This window comes from Triturus cristatus, chromosome 4_2 (genome assembly GCF_964204655.1).
Source record: "Triturus cristatus chromosome 4_2, aTriCri1.1, whole genome shotgun sequence".
NCBI classification, from domain to species: Eukaryota; Metazoa; Chordata; class Amphibia; order Caudata; family Salamandridae; genus Triturus; species Triturus cristatus.
Genome location: NC_140586.1, coordinates 93,439,222 through 93,454,824, shown reverse-complemented (window position 1 = coordinate 93,454,824; position 15,603 = coordinate 93,439,222). Strand labels below are relative to the sequence as shown.

General features: G+C 43.2%; 1 protein-coding gene across 13 annotated transcripts in view; it reads left to right on the top strand.

The window, feature by feature from the left end:
* Positions 1–15,603, top strand: part of CACNA1A (calcium voltage-gated channel subunit alpha1 A) — a 1,220,168-nt gene that overhangs the window by 548,866 nt on the left and 655,699 nt on the right. For 9 of the 13 annotated variants that reach the window (XM_085600719.1, XM_085600707.1, XM_085600706.1 and 6 more), the window contains 3 exons: positions 5,940–6,012; positions 12,687–12,804; positions 13,207–13,283. In XM_085600719.1, coding sequence (XP_085456845.1) covers positions 5,940–6,012; positions 12,687–12,804; positions 13,207–13,283 — 268 coding nt within the window. The remainder of the gene's footprint in view (positions 1–5,939; positions 6,013–12,686; positions 12,805–13,206; positions 13,284–15,603) is intronic. The other 4 variants (XM_085600715.1, XM_085600714.1, XM_085600709.1 and 1 more) reach the window with 1 other exon arrangement.

Genomic DNA, 15,603 nt, shown 5'->3' with positions numbered 1-15,603 from the left:
AGCACTTTTAGTTTGTTGGGCTCCCTTTTGACCTTACCAGCGCCCCTCGGGTGTTCGCCAAGGTGATGTTGGTGGTTGCAGCTCATCTGCTGAGATTAGGGGTGCCAGTCTTCCCTCTCTCAATGACTGGTTGTTGATGGCAGGCTCACCCCAGGTAGTAGTCGCCCACCTCCAGACTATGGCAGACCTCTCGCACTGGCTTGGTTTCACTATCAATGTGCCAAAGTCACAACTGACTCCCTCTCAGACTCTCCCTTTCATCAGAGCTCTTCTGGACATAGTGCAGTTTCAGGCTTATCCTCCCCAACACTGATCCAGGATATTCAGGCAATGATACTGATATTTTAGCCTCTTTCCTGAATTTCGGTGAAACTGACGCACGTTGTAGGAGGCCTTATGGCCTCCTACAACGGGCTTGTGACACATGCCAGCTAGCATATGCGGGATCTGCAGTGGGACCTAAAGTTCAGTGGATGCAGCATCAGGGAAATCTCTTCGACATGGTCCAGCTCTCGGAGGGTACTGCAAAAGATCTGCAGTGGTGGTATATGAACCTCGATTGGGTCAGCATCAGCAGTAGACCCCTCTCCCTTCCCCAACCAGATCTGACAGTAGTGAAAGGTGTATCACTCCTGGAATGGGGTTTGACACCTGGCAGGCTGGACAAACTCAGCTGCTGATGCCTTCACTTATGGTGTCTCCATCAAGAGGTGGTGCAAGGTCTTTTTCAGCTGTAGGGAGAGCCTTGGTTAGACTTGTTCATCACCTCTGAGACTGCGCAATGTCAGCGGTTTGCATGCTGGAGTTTCCAAGGCAGCTCTCGCTCAGATTCGCTTTTTGTCTCGAGTGGAGCTCAGGCCTCCTATACACTTTTCTGCCCATACCATTCCTCCGCAGAGTTCTCAAGAAACTCAGGAACTACCGGGCCCAAGTCATCCTTGTGGTCGCAGACTGGGCTAAGATGGTTTGATATCCGAAACTGTTGAGCATGGTCGTCGGTCTCCCAATGTAGGCACTGTGCAAGTCACTTCTGGTGCAAACAATGCCACTTGGAGCTGAACAACGCCACCTTCCGGCATGCAGGGGTACTGCTCAAAAAAACAATTCCGGATCCAGTTTGATGCCTGGAGATAATTCTAATGTAAGAAATCTGCAGCTAGATAGAGTCTTTACCAGATAAGGTGCTACAAAAGTTAAGTAACTTGTTCATTTTTGCATCCCAATTCATATTTGTACATCCTAATTCACCCAATACATCACCAGAACTTTCGATTTATTGTAAGTGGATGACAATATCAGTTCAAAGTGTTACCATTTTGGAGTCACTCCAGCTCCAGCTACAAAGTGCCTAGCAGGTGTAGAAGCGCACCTGCACAAAAATGCCATATATGTCTTTCAATACCTGGATGACTGGTTGATCAAGAGCATCACCAAGTGACAGTGCCTAGCACACACTCAAACATCAGTGTGCCTACTGCACAAGTTAGGATTCACCATCAAATAAAAAATATTCACACCTTCAATACCAGCAGATCAGACACTTCCTGCGCTGTGTTCTAACTGCTGTAAGTGGGAAAGCCTGCACCAATGAACAGAAGGTGATGACATTCCACAGCCTGCTGCTTTTTTTGTCAGCCACACCGTCTCCTCACTATAAGAACCATGATGGAAGTGCTGAGGATGATGGTCTAGTGTGTAGCAGCGAAATTGTCACATGCCAGACTACACATTATGACCACTCCAGGATTACCTCTCAAGGCAATGACCACAAGCGAAACATCTTGTGACGGTAACTACCAGACTTCATCACTCTCTGCTTTGGTGGAACATCAACAAACTGATGCTTGGCAGGCCGTTTCTATACTTCCTTCCACAAGCAACCATCAACACCCACCCATCTTTTGAAGGGTGGGATGCTCATCTCTACAAATTGACCGTATAAGGCACCTGGACCCCTCGGTACCAGGTGTACCACGTCTACTACCTGGAACTCCTAGCCATCCATATAACCCCCAGAGCCTTCTTCAAACCTACTCGGACAAGCCAGTCCTCATAGAGATGAACAACTTAATATACATGTATTACATTCATAAACAGGTGAAACCCATTCCCCCAGCTCTCTGCATTGGCTCAGGAGATCTACCACTGGCAGCTTGCAACAACAGCCACCTTTTGGCAGAGTATTTGTCTGGTGTGGAGTACAACTTTAGCTCTGTTAAGAGAAATGCATACTTATCCTGCAAGAGACATGCAAACCAACTATTCACGCCTGTTACACATCTAAATAGAATACATTCATGTACTACTGTGTCTCTAAACAGGTAGATCCTTTTATGGTCTCTGTCCAAGAGATTGTCTGCTACATGGCAATATTCATCACTTTTCAAAGACCCAGTCAATAAAACCTTCAAGGAGGGTTTTAAAAATGTTACCTCCAAAATGTCCCTGTTCCTGTTTGGAACCTGAATGTGATCCTTACCCGTTTCATTGGACTGTCCTTCGAGCCCCTACACTCATGCAATTTCTGCTCTTGTATAGGAAGGTTGCTCTCTTAGTCGTAGTCAACTCCTTTAAACACATTATTGAGCTCCAAGTTCTTACAATACAAGAGCTGTTCATCCAGGTTCACAAGGATTCTAACTTTCACCGTTTGACAAGCTTCCCAACTACTAACAACTGGTCATGTCAACTAATGTACTGCCCTTGTGACAAGATGTCTGAACAATCGACCATACATGTATTGTTTTTTGTAAATCTTTTAAGGATTTGAGGATTTCTTTTTATCAAGCCTCTATTGAAATCACTACATTTTATACAATGTAGGCTGGCGTGTCTAGATTTACAATCACTTCCAAATTTGTATTCATGTCTGGTATCAGTTAGATTCTTGAGGGCTGCTATCTCCAGAAGGAAGTCACTAATTATTGTTTACTAAATTGCACGTATTTTATCTATATTCTTATTTTTTTAATACAATTTTTTAAAGTTTAAATTTTTTTAACTGTTATGCATACTTTTATGATTTATTACTCTGAATCGAATAGAGATGATTATGAATATGAATGAACTTGCAAGTTTAAATGACCAAGACGTTTCTAAATTTTAACTCTTTAATGCCCACTTAACCTTTTTTTCAAATGCTAATATATTAAAAACTAGTGAAAGCATTTACACCAAATCAAAAAACAAACACTCTACTGACATAATTTGTTTGGTTTAAGTCAGTTAAGCTTTTTTTGCTGTAAGGAGAGTACATTTTTTTAAAGACGCTTAAATGAGAAATGCAAGTTTTTTAACCCCCACCCCCTTTACTTTGTTTTCACCTGCACTGGTCTGTCTGAAACTTAGTACCTTTCTAGCTGGGTGTGCAGAAGTTTGTGTAGAGTTGTCAAACTGTGCCAAAGTTAGTGGCAATCCAAATGATGCGTTTTCAATGGATAGTGTATCAGAAACATAACTACATATCAGGGCCATGGGCAGTGCTCAATTTGAGCCTGTGGTTGCAGGTGGAGCCTGTGAGCAGTCAGTTTTGGGGACCGGCATTTATTTTTCCTCAACAGACTTAGATTCGCAGCAAGAGAGACACAAACACAAAAGGGGTAAGGAGGACGAAACAAAAGATGGAAAAACCGTTACAAAGAGAGACAGCAGGAATACAAAAGAACTTGCTGGTTTGTGATAAAGCGACAGGGAGTGTATTGTGGTGTAGTCAGGAGGTGTGAGTTGCAATCAAGGCTATGCACCCTTGTTCTTCAGCACTTAGACCTTCAATAGTGCCGGCTGTGGCTTCAGAGCAAAACTTTGGGTCCGTCACCTATTCTTTCACAGATTAAGCATTGGTTGAATCACCTTTAATTGTAATACATAGAGCCTGTATAAAAGCCTGTTTCTAATTTCTTTAATACAGGCCACTTGTGAAATCTCTGGCCACCTGTAATAAAGTAATAACGGAACTACTCAACTGTAATAAGTTATAACAATTCAGTTCTAAAGTAAGAATGCTTGCTGCTTGAGCCAGGAGCCAAGAGGAAAGGCAGAATACGGAGCATAGTTAATGCTGCAGTTTAAACAAAGAAAACTAACTTTTCCTCCTTCTTACGTGTTCTACAAAATGAACAGTGATCAGCAGAAAGGAGGTATTTGTGGCAGCATGTTTCTTTTTCACGCCTTATATAATTAAGGAAAGTCAGAATTTCTATTCATGTTTCCACACATTATGAGGGATAGCACTTTTAGGTCTGAGTTACGTTAAACTGACTCCAATGTATTTTTACAACAAATATCTAACTTCTCTTTGGTGGGTTTACTTTTGCACTACAGATTCTACTTTTATTCTTCATGTTTGTGGGAATGGTGTTAGTGTAACTATAAACTGGCAATATTTGACCAGGAGCTTTCCTTTAAACCTCAGATACAGGCCATCTCAGCCTCCCGTTTTACACTACTAAAATCCTTAAAGAAGACCCTAAATTCTATTCTATACTCACAAAATGATTGTGCACGCCCTGGTGACTTCTAGATTGGATTATGCAAACTCTTTCTATCCTGGCTGACCTTATTTACAAGAAACAGATGGTCCAGAATGTGACTGCAAGATAGATTCTTAATCTGCCTATTTCAAGGCTTTACACATCACTTTCACAGCTGTCCATAATAAGAGCCCAGCCTACCTGATTGACAGGATCAGAAAATACGTGCCTTCAAGATCTTTACGATTGGCCATTTAGGCCTTTAATTTACCCCCGAATTCGCAGAGCCAAAAGAGGCGCCCGCCCCTTCTTGTGTGAAAGCTCTGGGAGGAGCTTCTGGTAGCTTTGAGAAAGTCTGCCTCCTAAGACTATTTAAAAAAAAGTCTTTAGATAGCCACTGGATGAGATTGAGTAATTTGTGGGTAGCCCCGGGACGCTTCTTAGGAGGTAGGGGCCTGCGTTCTGCAAATGGCAATCATTGATTCATATAAGGATTATAGTACCCTCGACCATACGTTACAAGGATATTGCAAATCAACATGAAGTTCCATAATCTTATAAAAGAACTATGCCTTTGGCCTCATTCCTCTATATGGTCACAGAACTTCAGTGACTTGCAGTATCCTTATACCGTAGTGCAGGGAATACTTTATCCCATATATAATAATAAATTGTTTCTTATTTATAGCACTTAATACTGTAGCGTCGCTATTTCTAAGCACTGTAAATAATACATACATACAAATACTTTATTTGGAGTAAAAAGATCGAAGCACAGAAAAAATAAAAACAAGATACAAAATCTATAAATAAAAACAAACCAGCTACTGACAGAGAAGGAAATACAGAAGTTAACATGTACCAACGGATAAAAGCATGAATATTAAAGATAAAAAGAAGCAACTTCCTACAGACTAAAAGCAGCAATCTAAGAATTAATGACCTGCTAAAATGATCTTCCCATGACATATAAAAGCATTAGGTCCAAGTTGGCTTTGGGGATACAAATACAAAGCCAGTGACAAGATCAGTAGATACCATACACGGTATTGAGTCACAGCGACCCCTCTTCCACATCATTTCATTGGTACGCCTAATCCAGAAGGCCATAAGACAACTTGCCACACCAAATACATGGAGTCTACTTGTACTTGTTCTCAGAATTTTAAAGGCAACCAAGCGACTTCTGGTGCCTGGGTTCTTGCAGAGGGGCACTGTAAATAATAGTGTTAGCATTGCTCAGGTTGATGGACTCGTTGTATTCATTTGAGCTGACATAGATCCTTCCACTCACATAAGAGAAAAGACACAAAGAGTAAGGGACCACAAAGCCGAATCCTTCTCTCTTGTTGATGTTTTGGTTGTGCACAAGAACTTGCTTACAGAGGGAACTATAAAAGGTACACACATGGAAAGGGACAGTGTGGGTGCGGTGCATCTCTGACTCTTGCCTGTCTTTTGTATTTGTAGGTTCAATTTTGATGATGGAACTCCTCCCACGAACTTTGACACCTTCCCAGCAGCAATAATGACTGTTTTCCAGGTAAGGTGACTCGGTGCCTCTGATTCCACTTCGATAATCCTACAGATGCGGTGGTGAAGACGTGGGCAATGCACAGCAAGGAATAAAGGGATGGGCTGGACAAGGCAGAGTGCAGAACTGGGCAGTATCAGTGCAGCACAGAACGAGGGCGTGAGCCAGATGGGATGTATCACAGAGAGAGGGCACGGATAAAATCAAGCAGAGCACAAAATGATGGCAGAGGCAGAGCTTGGCAGAGGACAGAACGTCATTTGGGGTAAGAAATGGCGTACCAAAGAATGAAAGGCTGTGCAAAGTAGCATAGAATGAGAGCATGGGCAGGACACAGAATGAAACAGTATGCAGAGCTGTATACAACGGGGAGAAGGACTGAAAGGGTAGTTTGAGGATGCAGAAGGGCAGACAACTGAATTAAAGAATGGACAGGGCAGGATAGTGTTCATAACTGCAGCATAGGTATTGCAGCAGAGAGTTGGGGCATTGGAAGATTACCACATAATGAAGGCATGTGCATCCTAGGGCATAGCATTGAGGGAAGGGATGGGCAGGTGCAGGTACAAGGGGCCCAGGGGAACCATGGTTACTGAGCTCCATTTTTGACAATTAGAGCCCTTCAACTTTGGTGTCCTAAGTCCCACTTTACTTCCTTGACTATTATTCTCAAAACTGGGCATCACTTACACTCGTTCTGCACTTCGCACTCATGATGGTAAGGCAGAGCGGTCTAGAGCGCACTCAATAAGGCTAAAAATTGAGACCTCACAAGAGACAATAAAACTATTCCGCGATGTGTCAATTCAGCCCGTGATTTTATTTTACAGTGAAAAACATCTTTATTCTCCACAGAGGTAAGTCCTTCACATGAAAATACAAGTGTCATAAAAGGGTAAAGTGCAATGTAAAACAGGATTCCCTTGCGACGTTTACCAAAGTATATTACAAAAGCAGACTTCCACAGGGTTTTCATCAGGACTAAACACCAACCTGTAAACTTTGACAAAAGGGGACATTAGCTTGTGTATCCTGGCTACAATGTTGGTTAACTCTCTTAACCTTTTTCAATTTTGTCAGAAACTCAGGGAATTCAAGAGTTAGGGGCATATTCACAAGGAAAATGCGCAGCACAGTACTGTGGAAAATGTTTCAGTGTCGCGCTGCATCATTTGAAAAATACAACATTACGGTTTTCCCTTGCGCTGGCCTAGCACCAACACAGACACTCTTGCGTTATAGTGCAAGGGTGCCTGCGTTGCAGGGAGTGATTGTTTATGTGCAAGAAGTAGCAAATCATCAATGTTTATCCTGCACATAAACAATCATTAAAGGAGTTTTGCTCTTTCAGTGTGTGCTGCAGGTTTCAGCACACAGAAAAAGCAAAAACGGGGAGAAATAAAGGTGTTTTTTCTCATTGCAGCAATCTAATGCCTGCTTCTGAATAGTGTTAGTTTTTGGCGCTACCTCCGATTTACACATACTTGTAAATCTTGGGCAGCGGCAAAAAGCAATGGATGTTGCGGTGGTATGCCCACAGCAACACCCATTGCACACCTCTTTTACTCAGGTACCTGCATGAAAGAGTGCCATATTTACAAGGCAGCGTTAAGCCATACAAAGTGGCTTAACACTGCTTTGTAAATTTGGTGCAGGGCATTTCGCCACCAGAACGTCGATAAAAGCGGCATTCCGGTGGCACAATCCCTTTGTAAATATGCCCTTCAGTGTTTCTGCTTTTCTTTCAATTTCAAGGAAGCTCACAAGCAGCGCCAGCTTTCTAAAGGTTATCCGTGGTCACCACCTTATTCAAGACACATGTATCCGAACAGTTGAGAGCAAGAGAGCATGTTGGTGCACCCAGTGGCCATGTCTGGAGGCAGGAATGCTGCTTGAAAGTGCAGCGCTACTTGGAGCAGATAGTGCACCATACCAACTCCCCCTGCTTTGTCAGCTCTCTTCAGTCTTCTTCGGCCCAAATAACCCACCATACAAACAGGACATCAGAGCACACCCCAGCACCAGTCAATCTCCACGAGGATAGAGATCATAAATTTGTGGAGCTGGCCTTTTGCAGAGTGAATCTTTCTTCACATGCTGTGCGGATTCTGTCTCCTAGTGATAGGGTTCCGGATTTGTCTGTTTTTCTGCTTTTTTGTGTGTGTGTGGTGTTGACCATTTGTGCATTGTCCCTTCTTGATGGTATCAAATGTGTGCCCAAGAAGATCCATTATGTGATCGCCATCTTCAGATTCTTTTTACCACCGTTGCGTCTGGATAGAGTGGAGGTAGCTCCCGGGATGGACAGGAGAAGAGAAAGTTAGGTTTAAAGAAAATCTAAGAAAATTCTGAGGGGACTTCGAAAAAAGCAATGGACACCGAAGTGCACTGAAGAGCACCTGTCTACAACAGAGGTATTTAAACCCTGGCAGACAATGAGGTAATCGACTGCGTGACCCAGAGAATGTATGGGGGCATGGAGCATTTGCCATTCAGGTTATGCCCTAAACATCACCACAAGTTCGCACAGAAGGATAGCCACCAAGTCTGCAACTTATGTGCTCAAGAATCACACATCAGAGGGCTGTGATGCCTGCACTGAGTTCCAGCCAAAGACCCTCAAAATAAGGTAGGAGCACTACGCAATGGCACAGGTGCAATAGCATACCTCTCTAGAGATAGGAGACCTACGGAGACGTTGACTCAGAAATGGCACAACGACAGGAGTTCAACGCCGATACAATCAACCCTGAGAAGAAGGTGCTGAAAAGACCTTCGTCGAAGGAAGAAAACACAAGGTACCATAGGGGAGACCGGAGAGGGAGCCAAACGGTTCGGACTCCAAACTCAGGTAGTCTGTCTAGTCTTCCAAAACAGCAGGGGGCAAACACAAGCCCAGAGAGCCTCTCATATCTAATCATAAAGGTACCTTAAGACGCAAGCCTTCAGATCTGGCCTTTAGACAAAGGCAAATGAGAGCACAGGAGGGCAAAACTTGGGCACCAAAGAAGAAAGCACCTACGGTCAACATCAAAAACAAAGTGCACAATGTCGAGAGGAAGAAAAGATGCCTCAAGGCCAAAATGGAGGTATTAATAAAGAATAATAAGGAGTGCACAACTTATTAAAGGGATGCAAAATCTCCCTCTGCCTCTCAAGAGAAAACTGAGCTTGAGACTGATGAACCAGAGCTGGAACTACTGGCAACACCAGAGCCAGCAGAGGAGCAGCAGGATGAAGCCTTCTACTTTGAAGACAAATTTAAAGAAACCTCTTTCCAGGAGGGTTTGTTGAAGCCAATTACCTCAGAAGACTTGCAGGATGTGTATGCCAATTCACCAGAGGATAGTATAGACACAACCCTCCAGGCTGTCACCACCAGATGACTTCACGGTGTACAGTGCAGTAGTCAAGAGGGCTGCAGACACCTATGACGTTAAGCTAGGGGAGGAACAAGGGTAATCATGTTTCTTAATGGAGACTCTACAGCTTTTGCAGTGAAAGAGCCAAGCCCTGAAAATGCTCCCAAGTGTGCTTGCTTAGGGAAGGGCGGCCTTCAAAGAACCAGCTATAGGAAAGGATGTTACTCCATGTGTGGAGAAAAAGTACAGATATTCCACTCAACAATCGGCATACATCACAGGTTTTAATGGCTGTAGAATCCATCCGCGTGTCCACGAAAACAAGAACATTCACCAGCTCCCTGACAGAGAGAGCACGTGATTAGACATAGTGGGCAGGAGGATGAAATGCTTGATGGCAGTCCAACAGAGAATCGCCAATTCCAAGACACTCCTGAACCGATATGCACACCAGCAGTGGGAGGAGATGGATTGTCTCCTACAACACCTCCCTGAGCAATACCAAAAGAAGGGAAATCCATCATCCATGAGAAGAAGGCAATCACCACCACTTGCCTGAAGTCAGCAGGGCATGTGCAGATCAGAATGGATCGCAGAATGAATGATTAGCAGGCCGCACAAACTGAAGGTGTAGGCAGAGCTGCACAGAATAAGGGCACAGCTGATCGTAAAAACGAAGGATTGGGAGGGCAAGAAACAGCACAGTATGAGGGCGTTTCAGGGCATCCAGGACTGGTGTATATGTAGGTCAAGTCAAAGCACGCAATGAAAATCCAGCAGAGCAGCACCGCACGAGGGTGCGGAGAGTTCAAAATAGAAACATGGGGGTGCAAGGGCAGAGCACAGATCTTGGCATCACAAACATTGGAAGGGCTTGGACATAAGATAGACAGCAGAGAACCAGAATAGGGGCATGGTTGGAATATGGAAGAGCACAGAGAGAAAGAATGTGTATGACATAGCTGAGAACAGAATGAGAGAGTGGGCAGAGCAGCACAGGGATTGGGCAGCAAAGTTTTACGGGCTCTAAACTACACACAGGGGCCAGGAATCTCTGAGCAATGTCCCCAGGTCCCAGGACACCATTTAAAAATAAATAGTGCTCCATGAGGCGGCGCCAATGAACAGCCACTCAGTTTGCCACTGGTGCTGCCCTTTTACTTTGCCCACCTTTCAGAATGAGCTCATGTGTGAAGAAAGCAGCAAAGAGCTTGCCGCAGCAGCTAAGAGGTGTTCATGCTGTAGGTGTGAGTGGGAACTCTGGATCTGATTCACAAAGGTAACTTACACTTTTGAGTAATCTACAGTTTAGAGTAAGTTTGCTACTCTGCAATATTCACAAACTGAGGTCAAACTTACTACAAAAGTGTAAGTACATGTCTCCTATCCCTATGTAAAGCAATTGTCTTACTCTCCTGGGGAGGGGGGGGGGTCGTGCCTCGCTACACCCTTCTCTTACCTTCCCTAAAAGCCTCGTAGTCTCTCCATACTCCCTTTCTCTTTGTAGCAAGTCATCTCATTTTTCCACCAGTGCGTCCCGCATTTACTGTGAAACCATATACTTACATGTGCAGAGACTCTGCAGTCGTGGCGGAGTCCTCTGTACTCATAAGTATAGGTATGGTGGAGGCAGAAACTCTGCACATAGTTTATAATAGCACTGTGTTGCATGTTTTGTAGTAATACAAAATGTACTGTAAGTTGCACTTTGTGAATAAGGCCCTTAGTTGTGTGAGTCCCCACTCTGTCCTTTAATTTGGTTTCACTGTACTAAAAAATGCTCTTAAGCTTTCAAATGTTCAATTCAGGAAAATGTGTTTAATTAGAAAGTATGAAAAATCAAAAAGTGCAAAATGTTGGTATGAATGTATTACACGTTAATTGTTACCCTCTCCACCCAAGAATTTCTCTGTCCTGCCTGGATAGTTTCAGATCAGGACAGTCAGCCGGCTGACCCCGCTCTCAACAGCAGTGGCGGCTGCTACCTTGAAGCAGCAGTGAGGTGGGGGAGGGGAATCGGGGAATAGAAATCACTTAGCTCTCGGCCAGCCAGATGACCGGCCGCTGCCGCTCCTGCATCCTCTTCCTGGTTTCTTCTGGGAAACATGAAGCAGGATCCACCAGGTCTTCCACGCTCCCCACAGCCAATCACAACGCTGCAATGCAGCGTTGTGATGGGTCTGAACACCGTGACACAGCACTCAGCCAAAGGCTGGAGGGGCGGGCATGTTCTCTATGCAGACTGTAAGGCAGCGTGCATGGAGAACATGCTATGTGCGCATGAGTTTTTGGGCAGCCCGAGAGGGCTCAGGCTCACAGGAGTGTAAACCACTCCTCCCCCTGCTCTGAGAGCAGCCCTGCCCCACAAAGACGCTGCAACAGGAAAAAATAAAATGATAATAACTTTGAGTTCTTATGATTTTTTTTTTCACTGCATAAAGTAGTGAGGCTATGATCCTCCGCCTCAGCGGAGAAGCCGCCACTGATCAACAGTTAATCAAAGCAACGTTCCAGTGGTTATTGCTATTTTAAAAAATATCGAAAAAATCAATGGATGCCTAAAATATGCCACTTTGAGTCCTCGTTTCGAATTGCAGAGTAAACAAGTGTTAGTTAAATTACTATGCAAATGCTGATACCCCAATGTATGGTATTTATAACCACAGTAATTGCCACCTATTGTGAGTGAACCACAGTATGCACAGTATTCAGGACCAGCGTTTTCCACCCTAACTACTTCATGTTTCGCCTATTTTTCAGAACATTTTCATCAGGACAATGTTGTCAGTCTGTTTCTGGTAAAAATGTGACGGAATAAAATTGCAGCTGTGTGGTAATTACCAATACACTCAGAATAATGATTGGTGCCCAAACGAAAGCATGCAACCTAATAGGGATTTCCTCATTCATGTTTATAAAGCAAACAACCTGTCATTTGGCAGGGGAAATGCAAAGAGTTTTCACTTCAGAACATTACCTCACGAGAATCTAGGCATATTGCACTAAAAAAACAGAAGAAAGCTGTCAGACAAGAATAGCAAAAAATACTGAACCATGAGAGGAATAAATATGTCGAGCACATCTGCCACTATATAAAAAAAGGGAAAGAGGAAATAAAGCAACGAAAAACCCCCAAACCGCAAAAATGATGAAGTAACTCATGGTGGGTAAAAAAAATGTTTAGAGAAAGTGTCGTTCATGATTTCGACGTAGGTATCTTAGCATAGAATCGTCATGATAGTGCATGTATTGCCAACGATTGTGAAACTAGCAGCTGAACAACTTACTGGACTAAAATACAGTCTTTCTTTTGTTTTCTAGATTTTAACTGGTGAAGACTGGAATGCTGTAATGTATGATGGGATCAAATCTCAGGGAGGAGTCAAGTCCGGCATGGTGTTCGCCATCTATTTCATTGTGCTCACTCTTTTTGGGAACTGTATCCTTTCTTGTGCATCTAGATGCACCCAGGGCATTTGGAGAGCCTTTATCCATGTTGAAAATTGAGACAAAATGAGGGATTTAATTTAAATGGTTATGTGAATGCAATCTTCCATGTGTTGCAGAAGCTAGCAATTCTATGCCTCTAGATATCTACACCCACCCATTACCCGTAACCAGAAAATCCTGCAAATGATTAGTGGAGAGCTGATTGTAGTGGTGACCCTCATTGCTATTGTCATGCGAAGTAGGGGTAAGCGAGGAAGAGTAATGGGACCCATAAAAATGCCTACCTTGTCTGCCTACTAATGCACTCTACAATGTGCCAAAATCCGCAACTTTTTGAGCTATTTTAAGATTATACACAAATCCTTGATAATTTCCTTGATTCTGTTCTCAGATACCCTACTGAATGTCTTCTTGGCTATCGCAGTGGATAATTTGGCCAATGCTCAGGAGCTCACCAAGGTGGAGTTGGTGGGGCAAACTTTTATTCTCTGGCAAGGTTACCCCCTGCCTCTGCCAGATCGGGAGGACTCACAGTTAACGTAAACTGGAAGCGATGGGGCTGGCAAACAGATTAAAACCTGATTCAAAAGGGCTGGGCAGGTTTTGAAATATCTCTGAAAATTGAAGAATAATAAATTCCATATCGACAGGCAAAGTGCTGATGGAGATTCTGGGGACATCATCAGAGGTTGCAACCGAACCGTTAGGGACATATGGCCAGAGGCTTAAAAAGGATACATGAGAGAAGGATCATAGATTTGTGCATAGGTTTACACATGATCCTTGAGCACACAGGCAGGAATTTAAACAGTATGTGTAAGCATAATTGCAGGCAATACAGAAATAAAATTAGGAGCATCCAAAGGAATTTTGGAGGTAGTGAGCAAAGTTTGCATGCAGTTGCAGATGGAGGTAGTTATTGGATCATAGGCCCAGCTTGAACAGCTCCAGGAATTTCTTGGAGGTCTTTTTGTGATGAGGTAATTGCAATAAATGTCTCTATGTTCAGTAGTATTCTGAGCGACTAGAGGTTGGGTCATCAGCAGAGCTCCAATGACTATCCCATGCTTAGAGGTCAGAATTTCAAAGTATATGCAGTTACTGCTTTGAAATTTGGGTCCTATAGTCAATAGCCACTTTTTGAAGAAGCCAGAGTTTTGAAGTTTGAAGCATGTCCTCGGTTGAATGGGCTCCTGTTTAAAGGGGGCTTCTGCAGATAGTGCCTTGAGATTTGTTAACACCCTACTAGCAATACCTACATTTTGAAGGAAGTTTGAAGTTTATGGTTGGGTTTTGAAGGAGATGCATGCTTGGATCCTTCAAGCTTTAAAGGGTAGCTTTGGGTAAATGAAATGAGTTTTGAAAAGGGCTGTTAGGTTAATGGGCAATTTCTAAAACAGACCTTGAGGTTAATGCCCAGAGTTCTGAGGTCTGAAGCAGACCCTCAAGTGAGCAAATACACTTTGTTTCAAATGACCCCCAGGCTAGCCTAGTGGGTTCTGAATGGAACCTTGGGGTTAGTAGATGAGTTTTGAAGACAACCCTAACATTAGTGTCTTGAAGAAGACAGTGATGTCAGTACCTGCGTTTTAGGACACGTTCTGAGTTATTTTCTGAGTTTGGATGTTTGCATTATTATTTTCCAGGCGGTTTAAGGGCACCGTGGACTCAATGCCATGAGTTCTGATTGTTCAGGTATTCTGGAAGAAAAGCTCAGAGCTTTGATGCCATTAATGTCGTAGGTTTCTTTAGGGATCCATAGAAAAATAGTTATAACTTGCAAGCATGCATTGTAATGAATGGTCTGAAGTATAGGAAATTCCACAGGGGCTAAAATTGACAGAGATTTTTAAGCTATCTTAAACTCTTGAAATTACCACATGATTATGGTGGTACAGGGGTTACTAGAATGGCATGAGCTTCTGAGACGGTGCTGGACTTCACGAAATGATCTTAGATTTGAAGGCAGTTTTAGTGCCAATAAATTTTCCCTGGCTCAGAAACTTTCTACACTCTGCTATTTATTGATCCTGTCAGCATCTTGTCTTCTTGTGTGTGGGTCAATGCTTATTGCCAGACACAGACATGTTGCTGAAGTCTTTCCTAAAAAAACAGATGAGATTTTTTAGCACCAGGGGACATGAATATTTGTAAAGGGCATTAAGGCTTCAATACCAATGCCACTTCCAATATGCATTAACTGTGGCTGTATAGTGAAGAGAAGATGTTTCTGTGGGAAATCACCACAAAGCCCTAACCATATCACAAATTGCTAAGGGGAAAAGAGAATGACTTTGAGAATGGAGTACTCCAAGTCAGAGAGGAAATAAAAGATGTTCAGATTGGGAACAGCACCTGGAAAATCAAAAAGAGAAGACAGACATCAGGAGTGTGGAAAGGGAAAACAACTCTCACTTCCAATGCTGACTTATTAATGATTCAATGTAAATGGGGAATTTATGAATAGTGATGTTTTTGCAAATATTATTCAAAATGCTATTTGTTCTTGCTTGTCCATGGTGGTCTTTGCCTCACTGCACCATGCTCCAATATTTCTCTTGCCTGCTCATGCTGTGTTGTGCTTCAGATAACATTTCACTTTACTCTTTGTTGAGAGTTTGCGCTTTTATTTTTTTTGTTTTTGATTTGTTTTAAGTTTCTTTTACTTTTAATTGTACCCTCACTCTCTCAGCTTCAGAAAATGCCTGGGACACATTAGCCTTCACCATCACGTGGCCTTTTTACTGGTGCGGTGGTCAGCAGGCTGCACTCTGCAACCTCCCCTAAC